Source organism: Cimex lectularius, unplaced genomic scaffold (assembly GCF_000648675.2).
Source record: "Cimex lectularius strain Harlan isolate CLEC.00 unplaced genomic scaffold, Clec_2.1 scaffold194, whole genome shotgun sequence".
Lineage (NCBI taxonomy): Eukaryota > Metazoa > Arthropoda > Insecta > Hemiptera > Cimicidae > Cimex > Cimex lectularius.
Genome location: NW_019392734.1, coordinates 624,339 through 645,593, shown reverse-complemented (window position 1 = coordinate 645,593; position 21,255 = coordinate 624,339). Strand labels below are relative to the sequence as shown.

Sequence of the window (21,255 nt, the reverse complement as noted above, 5' to 3'; positions counted from 1 at the left end):
GAAATTTGGTCGGTGCTCAATTATTTTGTCATCCCCTTCATAAGCGTAAATCGATGAGAGGGGTTACAATTTATCCAGTTCCGTGGGAATCGATTTTCTCGGCTGAATTCCAGCGCAATTGGTAAACCGCGGTATTAATTCAACGAGAACGAATTGAGTTGAATAAACAAATTCGAGGGAGCCATCACACTTCAAGTATCTATTTCAATTTAAATTATGCTTCCGTTAGTTTATGTTTAATTATTAACTTTTCTATAATAAATTAACGATATCATTGCAGAACATCTATGCATATGTTCAAAGCTGTTGAAAAGCAAATTCTTATTACAATCAAATACACTATATACTATATATTAAATCAAATATAATAAATTATTTTTGTCTTTGAATGGAGGAACACACGTAGAACGGTTCGAGACTAGACGAACGAATAAAGTGATCAGTATCGATCAGTTCATCAATTTGAAAGGTTTGTAAAGTTGTTGTAAAACCTGGCCTAGATTATCAAATGGGCGCAAGCAGAAAGTAGAAAGTAATCGCAGTTGGATTTTGATATGAGCTTACCTACTATAACAAGTATGTAAGTTGGCAATAAAGTTAATTTTATGCAGCAAAATTTTTATTCCCCTGAGAGAATTTCAATTCACAGTTTAGTTCAATTGTTATGAATTTGAAATCGGGGATTAAACGAAACGAATATTTGCTTGATGAACTGATTCCTGTAGGAATTGAATTGAAGATGTAACTTAGATGAGTCATCCGATTCAAGATTATTTCAAAAATATGTCGTGTTTATTATCACGCCATAGTGATCTCCCGTAAAAACGGGTAGTTTTTAGCCATATTACTCTGGTCCACAGCGGTAGAGAAGGAAAAGTGACATAGGTCAGATTAGGGTTACACTTGAGCATTTTCTGGTGGAAAAGAGACCGAGTCGCTGCTCATTATGTACCAAAAGATGCTTTGGGCATATTTTACAAAGCAGAAAATTAGAAGCCTGCAAGATAAGCTAAGGACCTGCTGACCTATGCGTAGCATTACGGCACGGCGGTGCGGACGGATTCAGTACCTCAAGGCCACAAAGTTTTTACATGTATATAACAGGGGTATTTACGATCTTTGTGTTAAAACCTGTTAGGTCATATTAGATCGAGAAAAATGATGACGTAGACTTTTAAGAATCGGCTAGTTAACATTGCCCGATCTAACAGGCCAGGGCCAATGTTATATGTTAGGTCGAAAATGTAGTCACATTGCTATCCGTTAGGGCGTAGGTAACCAACATGGCAGCCACGAATTTAACAGCTGTTTTATTGTTTACACGTATTTTTATTCTTAAATACGCGTTGATTAAATCAGACCAATAAATTTCTTTTGTTAATTTCTGACCTGTCCTTATACTCTCATTCATAATAGATACATCCCCTATCCTAAGTTCGTAGTAGAAAAGTTGTGCGCTGTTAGAGGTTAGGATACAAATTAGGTATGTCCGCACGTATCATTTGTTAGTATTTTTCGAGTGCATAGATACCATTTTGAATGAAAGAGTTGATTAATTTTCCTTTTTTTTATTAACTTCTGGCATCTTACAATTTAACACAAAAGAAAACCGAAACAAACAACAACAAGCCTTCAAGTACTGTTATAGGTTTATTTTTGGTTTTACCAATCGCCGTGCGCAACATTGCGGAAAAATTAACAACGTTTAACATGCTAAGATTAGAAGAGGGCGTTCACGATCTAACGGGACATTTCTCTATTCGAGTTAACACGAGTTAACATCCTACAAACATCGTGAATACCCCTATTATATGTTCATGTGCTGTTTTTTGTGTTTTATGTTCGTGTGAATGTAAATTATTAGCGTGAATGAGGGGATTATCTCCCACCTCGAGAAATATCGAGTACTATAGGGTGACAGTGGTCTGGAAAGTGAAAGTAATTTATTAACGTGAATAATGGGTTTAAACCTCGAGGAATATCGAAAACTGGGGAAGCGAATACGACAAGACTTTTGACCCATAGGCCCATGAGGGAGGTGAAAGGACATCGGCATTTTCACGATATCCAATACCACGACGCCAGAAGTGAGCACCCGGCTATCTCGCTGGGGGTCCACGGCGTGAGAGATCAACTTGCATCTGGCGGGGGGGTTTCAGCCGGGGGACAGGGGTCCCATCGCTAGCGTTGTTTCCGGGGGTAGCAGAAGCGTGAAAATACTTATGTGTTTGTGTTTTCTTGTTTTCTTAATAATAAGTTGACAACCTGAGGTGCTTGGAGAAGTTAGCAAGTTAAGAAAACAGAAGATCGTTATCTTGTGAAAGAATCAGCGACAAAGATACCTGAAAGAAAAACAGAAAAAAGCGAAGAATTTTTTTATTAATGTTTAATAATTATTATGGTCAAAAGTTTTACTTTCAAATTAAGGTCAAAAGGAGATTAATGAAACGATTGGCAAATGATCTATATATTTCAAATATATTAAAGTCACCCTTTAAAAAGAGACCTAATTAACCTTTATCGGATCATCCAATCTATGATAGAAGAACTCCACAACAAACAAAATTAGACTAAACTTTTCCGGAATTGGTTTTCGAATAGGCCCAACGTGGTGATATTTTATTACAACAGTTAAAAAGACGCGATTTAATTGTAAAACCTTAGAGATTTGTTTCTCTTGAGAATCCGGGCTTTGAACGAAGTTAAAGGCATCGATTTAATTAATATTCCTCCAATGGTTCGTCCAAAGAAAGTGAACCCTAGCAACACAAAAAAGAGCATTTCGTTATCAAAATCGAAGGTTTTGCCTGGTTTGGACCTAGCGGTATCATGTGCGTGTTTGTTTAAAAATAATTTTAAATAATTTTCCCACTTGCAGTAAAGTAATGCAGAGAGCGTCTATTATGATGAAACTTTGACAAAACGAGATTAATGATATTTACTTTAATAATGTTAATTTATAAAATTGTATTAACTATTTATAACTACATACATGATTTTAAAAAAAGGGTAAATTAAGATTTCATGAACTCCTGCACTTTTTTTATATTTTAACTAAGCCCCGGTAAGTGGATTATTAGGGGAGATTCGCCTTGTCAGGATTAACGTAGAACTACGTAATTACTGACAATATAAATTTAGAAGTCAGCAACTTTGTGTAATCCCAACGGGCCATTCTCTAACGAACGTCTCAACTTGGGATATAACCGAATTAAACAATAGGTAGTCAGGATCAAGCTATATCCCCGTCGAATAATGCTTATTGTAAACAATAATATCAAAAATGTTCATCTATTAAGCGGATTGTTTACGTCTAATGTGGTTTTAGATTACAGTGTTGAAACTTTTCAGCCATCAATCTGCACATCTTGATCCTATTCTCACGGCATTTTTTCTAACGGTCAAATTAAACCCAGTAGATAATTATACGTGGCAGGGACTTTCCCATCTGCGGATCGAACTCAGCTACTTAAAAACATGTCAACCCACATTATGTTCAAGTGAAAGCTCAGTTAAGTAGATATCATGACATATTTAGAGCAGAATAAATTCCTCCATTTATTTTGCAAATGTCTCCTCGTTTAAACACCAGAGAAAATAATCGACCTTCAAATTCATGCCATATGTTGCACATTTGAAATTTCTTGTCAGACATTCTCCCCCGTCTGGTCTTTGCATCCGTCTTTTAAAAATTAGTAAATTTATAACGTTTAGGGAGATTTTGCATGACATTAGCGTAAACGGTAACGCCAATTGATTAAAGTGCGCATGCGCAGAGTTAACGGAACGCTATTTCATATAGCGTCCTACGTTATTTGTCTTAGAATAACATGGCCTGTTAACGGATGACGGTAAAGTCAACGAAGTAGTTTTTTGTTGGTAATATTGTCCAATTTAAAAAAATATATATGTAGAAATATAATAAAAGGGGGGCACTCTCAACACGACACGCAATAATGGCACAATTACACAGAAGACAAACACTTTGAGCCCTGAAGATGATCTCAATAAAGATCGAAACGTTGTCACGATAAAGAAAATGTTTTTCTGAAACCTACATCACACCAGACCGCATCTCACGATTTCTGAATAATTATCGATTAACAGTCACTAATCACCACACAAATATAATAAAATTTTATACTTTATAGTTAACATTTTACAATTCGTACAATTTTTCAGTAATAGACTCTTAAGAATGTGAACATTTGGGGTTCCAGGATTAAAATATTTAGCAGTTTTATTTACAAGCAGGAATAACAGCTAGAAATACAGCAACTTTATATATCTTTCCTTCGATAAAGCAGCTGTGTAAAATGGACCCTTTGTCTACACCGCCTAAACAGAATCTAAATCTAAAATTCTAAGAGACAGTTATAGAATGTGATTGTAATGAGTATGCATATGGTCAATTACTGCACCGTAATATTTTAATTTTTCCTTAAATTGCTAAGCTGAGAGCTTTTTTCTTGAGTTTTTGACACTTTTTGTCTTACATTTCATTTAAATTGATCTTACCCCGAATCGCCGGTACTGAATATTTGAACGATAGAGATTCCACAACTATCGGGTCCTCAGCATTTCCCAACTAATATCAGCAATCAAGAGAAAAACTATAAGATCTGTGGTCTTTGTTTTTATGCAAGATACGACTATAAATAGCACTACTACAAATACCCCATGACAGTTAACGTAAGCTGCAAAAACTCTTCAAATAGCGTTAACGTTATACAAAATTGTTTTCGCTATGTGGATGAAATTTTGGAACATATGCATTGCGTATCCTCGATGGAATCAGCGACAATCCTATTCTAATGCACGATAATGCCGGTCCACAAGTCGCTCGCATAGTACAAACGTACCTTCAACAGAATAACATCAAAGTCTTAGCCTGGCCAGCCCGTTCTCCAGACTTGAACCCCATCGAACATCGAACATGGGATAACTCCAAAAGAGGAATAAGAGCAAGTTCATCACTTCCTGATACACTCCACGATCATGAAAGGACTCATCATGAAGAACGGGCAAACCTCCAGCAAAGAGACATTTGTGATGAGCAGAAAGTATGCCAAGGCGTCTGGGAGATTTAATTAAAGCAAGAGGAGGAAATACGCGATATTTAAATATCAATTAAAAATCTATAACAAAATTAAAACAAATTATATCTGTCTGTCTTTTTTTAATTTTTTTTTCATTTTCCTTGCAAATTTATTTTTTTAATTTTTTACTGTAACAAAATATTGAAAAAATGTTTAAAATTGTTATTTAGCATAATTCATATTAATTGTAAAATATTCTACGAGTACTTTTGTATGCTCTATAGCGTGTATAACGGTAATAAAAAATAATAATGATAAAAAAACAAGCAATGGATGAATGTTTTATTAGTAGATTCAGAATTAATGATAAAATGACAAAGGGGTTAATATTTCACACGCAACGAAATACCGTTTTGTGCATTGCAAGTTCTTTGAACTGCAACTCTTAAAAGAATTTACATTTTTTTCAACATGGCGAATAAAATTTGAATTAAAATTAGCACGGTTCGTTCGTAACATTTTTTACGTTTCCGGCGGTTAATTAATTGAGAAATCAGGTTATTTACATAATTTGTATGAAACCTGGGGCAGCATAAACGAAACGACATAAAATCATCCTGCGCACATTCATCTTTCTCTCTCTGAGGACAATTGAACAAAACTAGGTGAGCCACATAAAGCCGCAAGCTTTAATCATTCATGATTCCGTGCGCTGTTCATAACAGAGAAAACAAGTATGTATAAGAGATTGTTTTTGCAAGAGGTATGACCTTCAACGGTTAATTAATTCATCAAATTGTTAATAATTTATATTTAATAAATATGGGCGAGATTAAACTATTGAGTTTTAACAATGAGATAAGACAAAAAAACGACTCCGAGTTTATCTTTTGGAACCATTTGGCAAAACCCGGAATAACGTCTACAAACCAAAAGGTGTCGAGCTCGGTAAAAATCATGTCCAACAGGGAATAAAATAAACTCGATTTGAATATTTCCCGGTTGGGGATGATCGCCTCCCATATACATTACTATTCCCATGGCCGAATCCCTAGGGGTAAAAAATTGTTGGGGCACCCTCCGGGCAAAGACCGCCTCCCCATGCTCACATCGTCCAGGGGGTTTAGTTTAGTAGCTCAGTGGTTCATGAATATACGCAAAGGACGACGGTGGACTTAAATTGATTTTCCAACTGTTGTATTTAAAGAGTGTTAGATGACTAAATAAATTGAATTGGAAAAAATATCCAACTTTGTCGGAACAAGAAAATTGCTTTTTGTAAAAATAGCTTGCCCCTTTTACCCTTTTACGTAATCGAGTTGTCAATTTTCAAACAGAAACCTTATATATCAAAAAAAATAACCATTCATTCGTTTTTTGTTTTTTCCAACTAAACATTTCCTGGCAAAATAAAATAAAAATGTTAGTACAAAAAAAAATTAAAAGGTAATTACATAAAAAATATTACGATATTTAAACACCCTTTGTATCGTGTTTTAAATGTGTTATAAAATGAATTATTGCTGTTGGTCCTGATTACCGTACAAAATTTGGTCGAGGAGAGGAATTTTTAAAGCTCAGACCATTTGCGGAAAGGGAGATAGGATTTTATCAGGTAGGGTTCTTGACAGGAAAGTCTACGTCTGATCAGATATTTTCGATATGAGTTATGTTAGAAAGAACCCGTGAATCACGTCACCTTTTTTTTTATTTTTGGGCCGATTACGATAGTGCAATCAGGGAGAAATTCTACAAGGCAATGATGGATATCGATATCTCTCCTAAGCTGGTAAAGCTGATCAAACTACCATGAGCTAAGTACAAAGTCGTCCGCATTTATGATGAACCGGACGAGTTCTCTACACATAAAAGTGAGGGGGATTGTCTAGCATGCATTCAGTTTAATCTTCCCTTGGATGGTGGAAATCCAAATTTGTGATGCCATCTTTAATCGGATAGTGCAAATGCTAGGCTAAGTGATGACATTGGAAAAAGTTTTGGCGACATGAGTGATGGTTTATTAAAACTTCAGTATGGGATTGTCCAAAAATGTGTCTAACAGCCAATATATGTTAGCAGACCGTCGAGGTATCTGCAGGACCAGGTGGAGGTAGGGCGCTTTAAGACCGTGAATAGCTTTGACTATCTGGGCTCACGGTGTTTAATATACATCGAAAAATTATGGACTCCAAACGCTGTCATTTTGGACTGGTGGGTCATTTGAAGAACCACGTCCTAACCCGCACTACCAAACTACGCCTCTACAATAGTCTAATTACATCAGCCTTCCATTACGGTTCCGAATGTTGAACTTTGACTACAGCCCAGGAATTACAGATAATCAGAACGGACAGGAAAAAATTAAGGAGAATTTTCGGAGCAGATTTTTACAGCAGTAATTTGAGGTGTCGTAAAAGGTCTAATCCGGAGATAATGGATTTATATGAGGACTGTAACGCAGTTAGTTTTATAAATTTCAGCAGATTGAGATGGGCCGGGCACGTAGCCAGAAGGTACGAGGACTCTGTTCCATATCACTTCTGGAAGAAACGATTTATATCACAAGATGTCGGGGGTGTCTGAACTTTGATTGGATAATCGGAGTGGAAGATGATGCGAGTGCCATGATGAATGTTAGTGACTGGAGGGCCGCGGTTGTCGATATAAATGGCTGGCTGTAGAAAGCTTTGACCTCTCGAGGGTTGTGGTGCCAAGTAGGATAATTATGGATACTGATTACAAAACTATTTCAAGGAAATTCAGGAGGAGAGGAAGTTTTTGGGCAGGGTGAAACAGCAAAGTACTGCTGTTAATATGGACATCATCAAACTTTTGAAGGAATACACAACTTCCAATGAGTTTAGTTTAGTAGAGGGGATGGAAACCTTTAGCCTAACATTACACATTATTATTATTAATTTTTTATGAGGGTTTGGAACAGCAGAGGTTATATCAAACCTCGGAGTGCCGGCGTTTTTGCAAAAAAGCCCATTAGTAAGTATGTCGGGTTCGAATCCAGCGGCCCTGCATTCACCTTACAGTGATGAGCGCCGAGTCAACGCCGTTGCGGCCACCGACGCCCCATCATTATTTTTACGTAAATAATAATTTCAAACTACGCAATAATTAATTTTTCTGCTGGATGATGCTTTTACACGTCATTGTCAGAGTTGCAGAAGATTTTGTTCAAAACGTGAAAAAACACCGCGAGGAAACATATTTCTTCAATATTGTACCTTGTGATGGTACACCTTAACATTCTTCTCGGCGACAAATGTTTTCCTGTTTTGAGTAAAACGTAATCGTGAGTTGTTAGATGGTCTCATTTCCACTTTCTCTTTGTTAGGCTCTAATTCTCGACTCGTATCACATACATTTTGTGGATTTATTCTAGGGCCTCCCGTCAGCGACACGGTGGTTTATAACAGGACAAACCGCAGTATTTCTTGCCGTTTTTCTTCTGCCTTCTGTCTACCTAATTTTTTTTTCTGTCTGGGTAATCAATCATCTCAGAAACAGAAAACCGCCTCCGGGCTACTCGGAAAATATCGGCTAGAAAACGCTACAACGAGTTTAAACTTTTCTTGCTAGTGACCAATATTTTATTTGATATTATACACCTGTCAATTTCATTACCGCCAATTACACAAAATTACAGAACCCCATTTAAACTACGATTTTATTTGGATCAATTATTCACTTCTATTGGTTTAGGTTATTTGTTTTAAGGTTCTTTTGAACTTTTTCGTTGCATACAATTACCTAACTAACTTAAAACTTTTGTTTTAACAATCCTCTAACGTTTTTCTTACCCTAAAGTGACATATAATACCAATGTAGTTTATATATCATGTAAATATAGATAATCTTTTTTTCAATTTATCATATAAATAATAAACATAATATATCATATAATTCATACACATCATATAAATGATACATATTTAATTTATCATACAAATGATACACATGTACAATGGGCATGATTTATCGTATAAATAATAAACATATACATAATTTATCATAAAAATAATGAACGTTCACATAAATTAGCATATAAATAATATAAATGTACAAAATTTATCATATAAAACACATTTATATGATTTATCATGTAAATAATGCAGATGTGTAATGATTTGTCGTATAAGTAATAAACATTTACATAATTTATCATAAAAATAATACACGTTCACATAATTTACCGAATAAATAAAATAAATTTTCAGAATTCATCGTACAAAACACATTTATATAATTTATCATATAAATAATGTATATGTGCATGATTTATCGTATAAATAATATACATTTACATAATTTATCATAAAAATAATGCACGTTCATATAGCATAGTATTTAAATAATATAAATGTACACAATTTATCATATAAAACATATTTATATCATTTATCATATAAATAATACACATTTCATAATATATCGTATAAATGAGACTATTTTTTTCAGCATGCATTTCCTTTGCTTTGCAAAAAAACTTAATCCTAGCTCGTAAAGTATTTTTTAGTAAAACGTGTCTGCTTATGGCAGTTATATTTCATAGATGGTTCAAAATGATGGTTCTCTGATTTATATGCCGAACCGCGCGTAATCATGACGGATGAAGGAGGCGGGGAAAACTTTTAAAGTAATTGATTTCTTGGTATGAAAAATGAATAAAATATGAGAAAATGAATTCCACAGGGAGGTTGAAGATGAATAATATTTCTAAACGTAATTACGATTCAACACTGTCTAAAAGCCGGCCTAGAGCTTTTAACCGTCTTATCAAGCTCCTTCTTTACTGATTCAAAGAGCTTTCGCCAACTTCGCCAACAGCTCTTAGGCCCGAAGCACATTTAATTAACCGAACCTGCCTAGTGTTTTTATCAGCTATCTCAGATGAACGATTGTAAGTTTAATTTAGCGAAAAGAACTTGTCTCGTCTTCTCTTAACACAACAGCGCAGTCGGGAGTTTTTTTTTAACAACACCATAGAGTTTTATGTTTTTTTTTTTTAATTTACTGCACGAGACCTAAATTCAGAAGTAAACTTTCTTCTGACTGTATAGATTCTTCAAAGAGGCATAGCTTTTAAAGGACAAGAAATTGTTAACTTCTCCTGAATGTTTTTTTAAAATTTCTGTACATTTTTACGCACCGTCACAGCACTAATACTAATACCACCGCTGCACCTGGAGCTACATGCCAATGGAAACCAGGCAATCAGGTACTCAGTACGAGGGATGAAGGGGCAAGGGAGTCCCGACGACATCGTCGATTAAGGCGACGTGGCGGGTTCTCATAATGGTAATATGTATAGAAAGGGCTCGATAGCAGTAGGGTTAGGATGGATCGCGAGGTTAGTGTGAAACTTTTGGAAAAGGGAACGGACCAATGATCGTTGTGGATAGTGAGGTAAGTGACGTAGTACAGAGCTTTGAGTGGTCGCAGTTAAGTCTTGTTTATATACTACTTTGGACATACTGAACTAGGGGGTTTTGCCAAGACATTCAAGTCAACAAAGTCCTCAGTCAAATCGTCAAAGCTGAAGTGGTGATGATGGATTTTGGTCTTAAGTCTTGTGTGGGGATTCAATGCCAATCTGCAGGCTAGATATTATAGTCTATTATCGGTTTGACTCGAGTGGAAGTATCTCTTCGAGTTGGGTGCAAGACTGTTTTTTCAATACATACCCTGAGTACAATTTTCCTCATTCAGCCTCGTTCTCCACTTTTTGCACCTGTCTTCAATAAGCACAAGGTGTTCTCATTGGAGGTAGCTTGGATAGCATTTGAGTTAGAAGACAAAATTTTGGTTTCGTCGGTGTAGATGGTGATGGTGGTGATATATCAGCAGTATAAATGGGATGAGAACAAGAATGCTCCCTTGCGGGACGCCGGCTTGTATTTGGCTTAATTTCGAGAACTCACTGTCGCACCTCACTCTGAACCAGCGGTCAGTTGGATAGGTTAGGTAGGTACTAAGGAATGGGTAGGAATATAACGCATTTCTGGGTGCCAGACCCTATCAAAAACCTGCGCTACATCTAAAAACGCACCCAAACAATACTCTTTACTCTCTAGAGCACAGGAGATAGTGTCAACTTTACTAAAGCCATAGAACGTGGAATGTTGAGAACGGAAGCCTTATTGGTGAGAAGAAATAATCTTATGAGTATCTAAGATGGGTTTTAAGCTCTTGAAAATTATTTTTTAAGGATTTTAGACGTTGAAGGAAGAAGGCGTATGGGTCTGTAAAAGGACGTGTGGTTGGGAGGTCGTAAGCTTTGGGAAAGAGAAGAAGAGGGGAAAGTGAGTGGTTCGTAGGATGGCATTATACATTGCGGATAATAAAACTAAAGCTTTTTGAGAGAAGTTTCGAAGTATGGTGATTCTACTTGGGGATTTGTAAATGTGATACTTTACTTAAGAGGAAATAACCGAAGTAAACCATATCCTCTTCATCACCTGAATGCACACCCATCAATCAAATTAGTTGAACTGCATGCATCATGCAAAAAATACATTGAACAATAGAAGCATTCTTGCATAAACAGCAAAATCATCTCGGGAAATTATCAAACAATATAGGGATTCATAAATATCTTTGCAATATTTTGGTTAGTTGTAAAAAGCCTTTAAAAAAAGCGTAGAAATTTTTTTGGATGTTTATCACGCACGTGGCTCAACGCTATATAATCATCTCAACCTTTCAAAACTGGTATGTAACTTTTATGATCTTACTTTCACCAAACCTCTAGTCTAAGACCTTTCCACCTTCAGGGTACAGAGCGAGAATAATGTATAAACAAAGTCTTTAATTAGGAAGAAAATTTTAATCGGAAGTTTGGTAGAAATTATGACATCCGACACAACTTTACTGCATCATCTAATAGCCTTTTATCTAATAGTAATTTGTATGAATTTATTTTCACCAAGTTACCTTAAGTCCTTTTCAGTTACGGGTTACAACCCCTAGAAAAAGTAATTTTTCGATCAACTTTCTGTAATAATTATCCCATTAAATTCAGAGTAAATTTTATCGTTTTTTTACCACTGTTTCGTTTCTAGGTGCCGTTATGAAAAATGGTCCATTCAAGTCAGGATGGGCCAGACAATTTCGAACATAATGGAAAGAACGGTACGAAAAGCGAACACTGGTCATTGCCCTTTCCGTCTTCGTTCCCGCCTTTTCAGTCGGCGGATTTCCCAAGCGTATTCTGGAGAATGAGGAAGTACAGAGTAAGCCACGGCCGAGACGAGTTTTCCAGGTAGGTTGGACTTATTGTTCCCCACTAATTCAATAAGAACTGAGAACTTTTGAGCTGTGTCTATGGCGTGAAGTTTTAGGAACATACAGCTAGTTATTGATTTATTAAAGTATATTACCCGCCAAAGGTTTGATTTATTTCATGCTCATAAATTTGTCTTTTGTTTTGCGTTGCAGAAAGGACAACGGCGGCATCACATTCTTCCAATTCTTTCTCAAATTCATCTGACAAGGGCACGACTAATTTGGTGTTCCATGGATATGAACCCAACTTTTTTGGTGGTTCTACACTCTAAAATAACGGACACCTATCAGACACTTCGTGCGAATAGGAAAAGATTAAATTTTCCGTTGTTTAATATTTTTATTTCGCCGTTCTGCTTACTTAAATCAACTATATGAATATTTCATTTTACAGCATATTTTATATAGACTGCAATAAAAATGTAGTAAAAAGATACCAAAGTTTACAAATAACCCAAAAAATTCTAAAGACCAAATATTTTCAAGTAAATTGGATATAATTTTTTTTTAACTAATATGAAATTTCGTAGCACCTCAAGAGACCCCTAAATATAAATTTTTGTTTGAATTTCAATTTATCGATTTTTTCCACCCCTAAAACTTTTCAGACTTTTAAGAAGTCGCTTACTTAAATCAACTATATGAATATTTCATTTTACAGCATATTTTATGTAGACTGCAATAAAAATGTAGTAAAAAGCTACCAAAGTTTACAAATAACCCAAAAAATTCTAAAGACCAAATATTTTCAAGTAAATTGGACATAATTTTTTTTAACTGATATGAAATTTCGGTTTAGCGCCTCTAGAAACCCCTAAATATAAATTTTTGTTTGAATTTAAATTAATCGATTTTTTCACCCCCAAATTTTTCCGATTTTTAAGAAGTCGCTATCATTTTACAGCATGTTTTATGTAGATTTGTTTCAATTTTTAAGAAGTCGTTCTCGGAATAAAAATTACGTTTCTCTTCTTTCAAATCATGTGTTTATAGTTAAAATCCTTTTTGCCGTTTTGAATAATAGCCGTTTCAATCAGATCTCCCGAGAACGAATTATTAAAAATCAAAAAAATTATAGGTGTTCAAAAATCGATAAATTTAAATTCAAACAAAAATTTAAATTTAGAGGTCTCTAGAGGTCCTAAAACGACATTTCAGGAAAAAAATTTTAAGCTAGTTTACTTGAAAAATATTTGGTTTTAGAAATTTTTTAATTATCGATAAACTTTAATCAACATAAACAATGTTTTAAAACGATATATTCACACAGTTCATTTGAGAAAGTAGAACGGCGAAGTAAAAATTATAAAAACGGAAATTTTTATTTATTGATTACCTTCATTTTATTGCAATCTACATAAACAATGCTGTAAAATGATATATTCCCATAGTTCATTTGAGAAAGTAGAACGGCGAAATAAAAATTATAAAAAACGGAAAATTTTAATACAATGTAGGATTAAACAAAATTGATATAACTTCCTTTCCCTCTTATGATCAATTTTAATTTTTTTAAACATACGTCATTAAAGAAGAATCATTTTTAAAAGTAATATACTAATAAAATAATTATTTAAAAAATTACATAAAATATCAATAGTATAATAAATTGAAAGTATACTGCTACCATTAATTTGTATCAATCTGTTTTTTGTTTATTTTCGTAATGTATAAAACTATCTGTGAGCTCACAACTCCTACTGTCAAGCACATGTAAAACGTACTGAGAGAAGACTATTCATTTTGTTCTAAAATAACATCTACTTTTTTTAAAGAACAATGTGTTCAATGTATGGCAAATAATTCATTTTGTATAATCGTGTTGGGTGTGTTAAACTCGAGAGGTTTTATGTCACAAGTGTGCTATTTCGAAACCACTAACATACTCGTCACCCAGTCTGATTAACACTGATAACCGGTGATTCAGTGTGGTATTTCGTAAACTCATTTAAAATTGAAACTATACGGTGTTATGATTCATAGTTCATAATCATCAACCTACTGACTTCAATGAGAAATGTCACAGTTTACAAAATGCCCAATTGATTTTAAAAATAGTACGCAATTTATTATAGAAAAATTGAAGTGGACTATATAATCTTCATAAATTTTATGCTACGGCGCTCAGGTTTGGGGAGGAGAGATGTTTGGACAGGTAGAGGGGTTTCTACGGTTCTTCAACAGGAGGCTGTTCAGGCTGCCTCAGTACGCCCCCACAGCCTTCCTCTATGCTGAGACGGGTCTCCTGCCAATTTTTCTCTACACTGTGAAACTTCACTTCGACTANTATATATATAACAATAAAGACATATAGTAGTAGTAGTATATAATCTTCATAGGTTATAAATTTGTAAAAGTTAACTTTACTAAATACGACATGACGAGTGAAATAATCTCGATGTAAAAAAACGCTTAAATATTCAACAAGCAACAATCGAGTTTAATCCTTAGGGTATTAATTGTACCCACTCTACCAAAAGCTTAATCATCCCTAACCATCCATTGGGGTTCTCTCATTACCACGGATTGTCAGAACGTTCCGTACCGATTTGACGGATCGATACCCGGAGCCATAAAATGGACAGCTTGTGCAAGGGTAAAAAAGAAAAACATCGATAAATCGACAAAAGGGTGGCCATGGCGACCACGAGAGAAACAAACCGCACCGGCATAAGTACGGGGACTCTGGAGTGAGTTTGGATAGACAAATGGGACCAGCAAGATAGGAAAATGGATCCCTGGAAATGCCCTTGTCAACGCTCGGGACCAATAAATGCCGGGTCGCCGGAGAAAATTAGAGGAGCTCGTCCAACGGCCCAGCCATTTATCGGATCAGGCCCTCTTTACTCGATCCCAGTGGATTGAATATTTCTGAAGATCGAATTGGATAAAATGTTATGTTACCAAGGTAGAATTATTACTTTCTCAATACTGTCTTTTTAACAATAAAAACTTAACCACAAATTTTATAGAAGGGTAAAAAATCGTTTCCCTAAAATCAAGTAAATAAAACAAAAAATTAAAAAACAAAATAAATTACCTTCTAAACTCGCCCCAACTCGTTTTCACGACCATTTCTTCCGGTTTGACTCCGTGTCGACCATACAACACACCTTCGCGAATCTAATGAAACCGATCGACTGAACTTCACCGACGATAACGCTGGTTCAAATGAATGGTGGGGGTGGAAGACGTAGATAGACTTTTTATTGAGTATATCAGGCCAATTTTGGTTTTTACAAGTAAAACTTTTCAAAGAATAAATTGAATTTTAATAATAACGGCCAAATTGGCATTTTCCATGGAGTTTATCATGGTTTCAGCTTGTGGTAGAAATAAAATTTTTGCAACCCTCACTAATTTTTGCTTTTCATTTTGCCGGACTATCAATGGTCATAATCAACCGACTCAATTTTCCTACATGTCGAGTTTATTTTCAACTTCCAGTTTTGTACGTTTCTGGTTGGCTGTATTTGAAATTTTCTAGAGAAAGGAAAAAACAATGGCCACCCATAAAATTTATATTAATTTCTTATACAATCTCACAAGAAGCATTGTACAATATTAATTTCATTGGTTTTTAAAGATTAGAAATAAAAAGATCCAGATAGGATCTCCCACTTGTGTTTACAATCGAACTTTATAAATAAATCTTTAAATAGTTGTAGCTTTTCTTATCAAATTAATCCTTTTTAATTTCAGACTAACCGTTTTACAAATTTTTTGCAAACAAATCTTTGAATAGTTACAGCATTTTTTCCATCAAATTAATCCTTTTTATCTTCAAATTAAACGTTTTTAATTTCAATTAACTCTTTTTAACATCAAATTAGCTCTTTTTAAATATCAACCATTTTTTAAAGATTTTTTTAAATGGCTTTTTTCCGTCAAATTAACCTTCTTTAATTTCAAACTAGCCCGTTTTACAAATTATTTGTAAACAAATCTTTGAATAGTTATAGCTTTTTTCCGTCAAATTAATCCTTTTTAATTTGAATTTACAATTTTCTTTAGCTTCAAATTAAACATTTTTAATTTAACATTAACCTTTTTTAACCCCAATTAATCCTTTTTAATTTCCAATTAGATTTTTTAATTTAAAATTAACCGATTCTTTAAAACTAATAACTAACTAACTAAAACCTAGGAGATGGTATAAATGCAACCTTTTGAAATATACAAATAATTGGACCTGAAATTCTCACATTTAAAAAAATCTTTGTATTTAATTTGCATTGGTCTTCTAAGAGTTCAATAATATAATTCAATAATAATATATTTTTAAACAATTCTCAACTATACTGGATTTTACTTTGCATGCCATCTCCAAGTTTTTTTACTCGTTAAATGAATAGTTATTTTAAATTTAAAAAAGAGTTAATTGGAAGTTAAAAAGGTTTAATACAGAGTTAAATATGGTTAATTCAGTTATTAAAAGGGTTAATTTGATATTAAAAAGGTTAATTTGAAAGTTAAATAAAAACGTAAAATTTAAGTGTAAATTTTAAATGAACAAGAGTTAATTTGGTGCGAAAAGGGTTAATTTCAAATTATAGATGGTTCAGTTGAAGAGAAAAAGAGTTAATTTGACGGAAAAAGCAATAATCCCTAATTTTTCTGTTTTGGTATAAGATACATTTTTGTGTTTTTATTTTTTTAAAGTCAACAAGTGATTTTTTTGAGTGATGATTTTAACACAGATTCCGCTAGAATCACAGCATTGCTGGAAGATGGAAGTAGTCGAGCTATGTGGCCAGGGTGTTAAACATTCCTAGGACAACTTCACGAATTCCATTGTTATTAAGAAACTGGAGAATAATCAAGAAGACTTCATCTCGCTATTGTGCTACATCTAAGAGATAACACCGTTTTATTACCTTGATTACATTCCGTAATCTTCATTGTACTGGCTTTGACATCAGGCAACAACCGCAACAGGTCAGAAATGTTAATGTACTAGGCAAGGCTAGATTACACGCCAGTCCAACTTTAGACAAGACTCAGAACAAGTTTCGCTAAAAATGACATAAAATAATCTGCCCAAGAGTGGAGTAAAATTTGGTTTTCGTCTGAGTTCATGTTCTGTCAGATGTCCTCTGACATGGAAGGTTGCACCGACTTTCACGTTCATTGAATGTGTTATCGTAAGTTGTTCCATATGTGCCATTAATTGGCAACTGGTTTATTTTCATGCATGACAATCCAAGGCCAAACACAGCTCGGATCTTGGCTGATTACTTCGAACAGGGAAAAAGTCGAAGAGGAAAAAAGAAAAAGACTGTTAATTCTATTCGAAAACACTGTGATGAGTTGTCCAGGAGAGTTAAAAGTCACCCAATGATGCCTGATATGCAGGGATAAGAAAAACTCTGTTGAAGAAGTTTGAAATTTTTCAAGCAGCCATTAGATTGTTTCTGTGTTATTGTCCTGTCAACATTATACGAGAAAAACCTTTCAAGATCTTCGTCTGCTATATGTGCTAGCGTTTGAGGAAGGTTATTCGTAGGTTTTCCAATAAATTTAATGATTCCTTTTTATGTATTTCTTTTAAATGCTGCTTTGACTCTCTATTTGATCCCTCCTTTCTCAATCTAACTAGATTTTTTCCTTTATAATTATTCTATAAAGACTTATTATACGCAAACTACATGGGAAGAAAATTAAATCCTGACCTTAAGAGATTTTACGCACACTTAAAAAAAACCGTTAAGAGATTGCCAGAAGATGGTGTCAAATATGTTAGTTTGAAAATGTCACACTCGTGTCAAAAAAATGAATTTAACACGCTTAACAATAGCACAACTTTCGTACATACCTTTAGTTTCGTCTGAAGCAACCCAACCCAATGCCGAGCCTTGTTACAATCCTTTCAACATTTGTGGATAAGCAGCTTTTCTCGAATCTTATCTCGTTCGTAAGTGGTGGATTAAGATTAATGTGACCAAAAAGCCGAAATATCACTTTCACAAATATCGAATACCGTTAAATAATTTATCACAAATTAAATATATTGGCAAGCCCTTAACTTATAACTATAAAAAAAAAGTTAACTGCGAACAAAAGAGTACCTCTCTCTTTGGAAAAATGGCAAGATGTATCCAGTTGTAAATAATAATTAAGAAGAAATGTTGGACTATAACTCAAAATTTTCTTCGTGAGGAGGTACCAGGAGCAGGTATTGTAGTAATGAAACTGCAAAGAAGCAAGAAAAACCGAGAGAGAAGGTAGGAAAATCCCAAGTTTAACTATTTTCCAGGTGGTTCAGTGTGCATTAGGAAAAATTGTAATTTATAGACTCGGCCTTATTTCTTTCCGACGATAATTTAGAGTCCACTATTTCAGTTTGCTCCAGGCAGGGTCAATTTCACTGCATACCGGACCGGATTAACGACAACAAAATAGAGCTTCCTCAATAAACCAATTCTTTTTTTTCGGTCACGTACACATTGAGTTATCAATAATAATCAATTCGGTCCCTCGAGTCATTTATTTTTATTTTAAGTCAATATTGTCAACCCCCATTCAAATTCATACCTATCTAAGTATCATAATTAATATATTTTTTTTACAAAATTATGATTATTTGGAGATCGTGAGGTGCGGTCTGGTGTGACGAAACTTTTATAAAACATTTTCTTTATCGTGAAAACGTTTCGATCTTTATTGAGATCATCTTCAGGGCTCAAAGTGTTTGTTTTCTGTGTAGATGTATCGTGTTGAGAATGCCTAACCAAAATAATAAATAAAATCATCTCTTATTAGTTATTATATCAAATTTGTGCTTTTTTGTGCTTCTCAGGTTTCTTTCCTATTCTCAAAAATATAAGCCCATAAGACTCTGTTTTAAATCAAAATATAGTATGTGAAATTTTCTACCAAACTTTATTTTTCCTCAATTTTTCCATTTTTACGATAAAATTGGCACAGATGAAACCCAAACAAAATCGCAGAAAATAACACTCCTAAAACTTCTGTTTGTGTGAATCAATTTTACGCTTTATGCATACTTTTTTTTAAAGTTTATCTACTGTGCGAGGCTTCAAATTGTATACAGATATTAGATTTCGTGGTCGACCTGACCAAATAACTTATTTTCAATTAATTAATCAATTAATTAAGGTTTTGGTTGAGATAAAAAAGTCAGTGCCACGGGCGGGATTCGAACCATGACCTTCGGCTAAATACGCCGCTACTCTACCACTTGAGCTATCATAACTTCGATCCACTAGGACACCAACACCAACTCAAGTGGTAGAGCAGCGGCGTATTTAGCCGAAGGTCGTGGGTTCGAATCCTGCTTGTGACACTGACTTTTTTATCTCAACCAAAACCTTAATTAAAGATTTATTAATTGAAAAGAACTGTATACAGAGTGTATCTAAAGTTAATTTACCAGGTCTCTCAGTACAATAATTGTCGTTACAAAAAGTGTCTTGATAACGGACTGCCTGAACATATGAGAAAATAATTAGTTAAGAAAAGAAGTGTGTCGTTTAAAATGGAAAATAGGTTCTAAGAAACGGTACTTGGCGCACACTTGGCTTGGTTTTCTTATTAGAAGTCGTAACTTATTGAGGTAATTGCATCAAGTTTTCACATTTAATGTCCAATCTGGTGTAAGAACGGCGGCCCTTAAGCATTAAGAGGATCTGTCCCTTTAACTTCTAACGAAGTGATAAAGGGACAAATTTGGAACTTGGCTCTCTTAACAAGTTTAAAAATTGATTTACTCTCCCACGCATCGGCTTATGTTAAGAGTTTTTAAAGAATTGTTATTATTAAGTTTAATGATCGGTAAAGATGTCGGCCCCCTACGAAAAGTTCAACATCGCGTGAATGGTTTTTTGATGCTTTTATCAAAAAGGGAAACTTTTAATTACTGTTGGCCCGCTACAGTTTTGCAAAGTTGGCCGGCGCGATGGCCGTGCTTCAAGATGCGGTCATTATTAAGAAAGTTTCTATCATTAATCAAGCCCTGTGAGCTTATATTTTTGAAACTAGGGAAAAGCATCAATTTGAGATAAGGTATGGCAGATGCATTTTTTAAATGGAACTGGCTTGCGGATTAGAAAAAGAACAGAAAATTCACATACTGGCGGGTAGTACAAAATTTATTAATCCAACCCTCCATACAGGTCAGTGGTATTAGTATTATTATTTAATTAACATTTTTCAATGTTTGCTAATTAATCAATTTGACGTAAAATCACTACTCAGAGCCAAGCCTATTTCACAAGAATATGTTAATATTTACTGGCGTTATTGGTTTAATATGTAGATTGTAGAGTCCACGAGAAAAAAATCCAAAATTGAAATAATAACCTGAATTGATTTGTGGTAAAGCCCAAACACTGGCCGATGTCTTCAAGAAAAAATTAAGTTTCATTGATTTGGTAGAAATTTTGGATGTGTTATGCCGAAACGTGTCAGACACATAAAACCGTACAGATGCACGCATTGTCAGATAACCAAGTACAAGTATTACATGGTTTTGGTTATACACATGATAACACATCATGGGAAAATGTAACCTTATAATGCTAGGGCTTACAATAGCTTACAAAAGGAGCTGCCAACACTGAAAATGGTCGAACCACCTACGCTGAAAAGAAAATCTCCAACTGGCTTCAATGCCAAGACCAAAACAAGGTTTATACTTCAAAAAGCACGGTATCACCTCAACAAAACTGGTGAAACCCATAGGTCTTCTCCGACGAACCTTGTCCTCACTCAAAATTAGTCACCAAATGCATCAAAAATCTCCAAAACCTGGGGGAATACAACAACCAGATATTATCTTGGATACCAGGACGCAAGATAATTTTGGTAACAATAACAGACCCACTGGCGAGAGAAGAATCTGCAAGGACCTGAACCTATTCCTCGGTTAATAACACAGAATCCTCAATCACAGAATGAA

At 34.5% G+C, this 21,255-nt stretch overlaps 1 protein-coding gene across 9 annotated transcripts in view; it reads right to left on the bottom strand.

Moving 5' to 3' along the window:
• LOC106661076 (kinesin light chain) overlaps nucleotides 1-21,255 on the bottom strand; it is a 166,402-nt gene that overhangs the window by 90,019 nt on the left and 55,128 nt on the right. For 2 of the 9 annotated variants that reach the window (XM_014384214.2, XM_014384218.2), the window contains exon 1: nucleotides 15,376-15,468. The exons of 6 other annotated variants lie outside the window; for them this stretch is intronic. In XM_014384214.2, coding sequence (XP_014239700.1) covers nucleotides 15,376-15,410 — 35 coding nt within the window. In that variant the 5' untranslated portion in view covers nucleotides 15,411-15,468. Of the gene's footprint in view, nucleotides 1-15,375; nucleotides 15,470-21,255 lie in introns of those variants that run through there. One more of the 9 variants, XM_014384210.2, reaches the window with a different exon arrangement.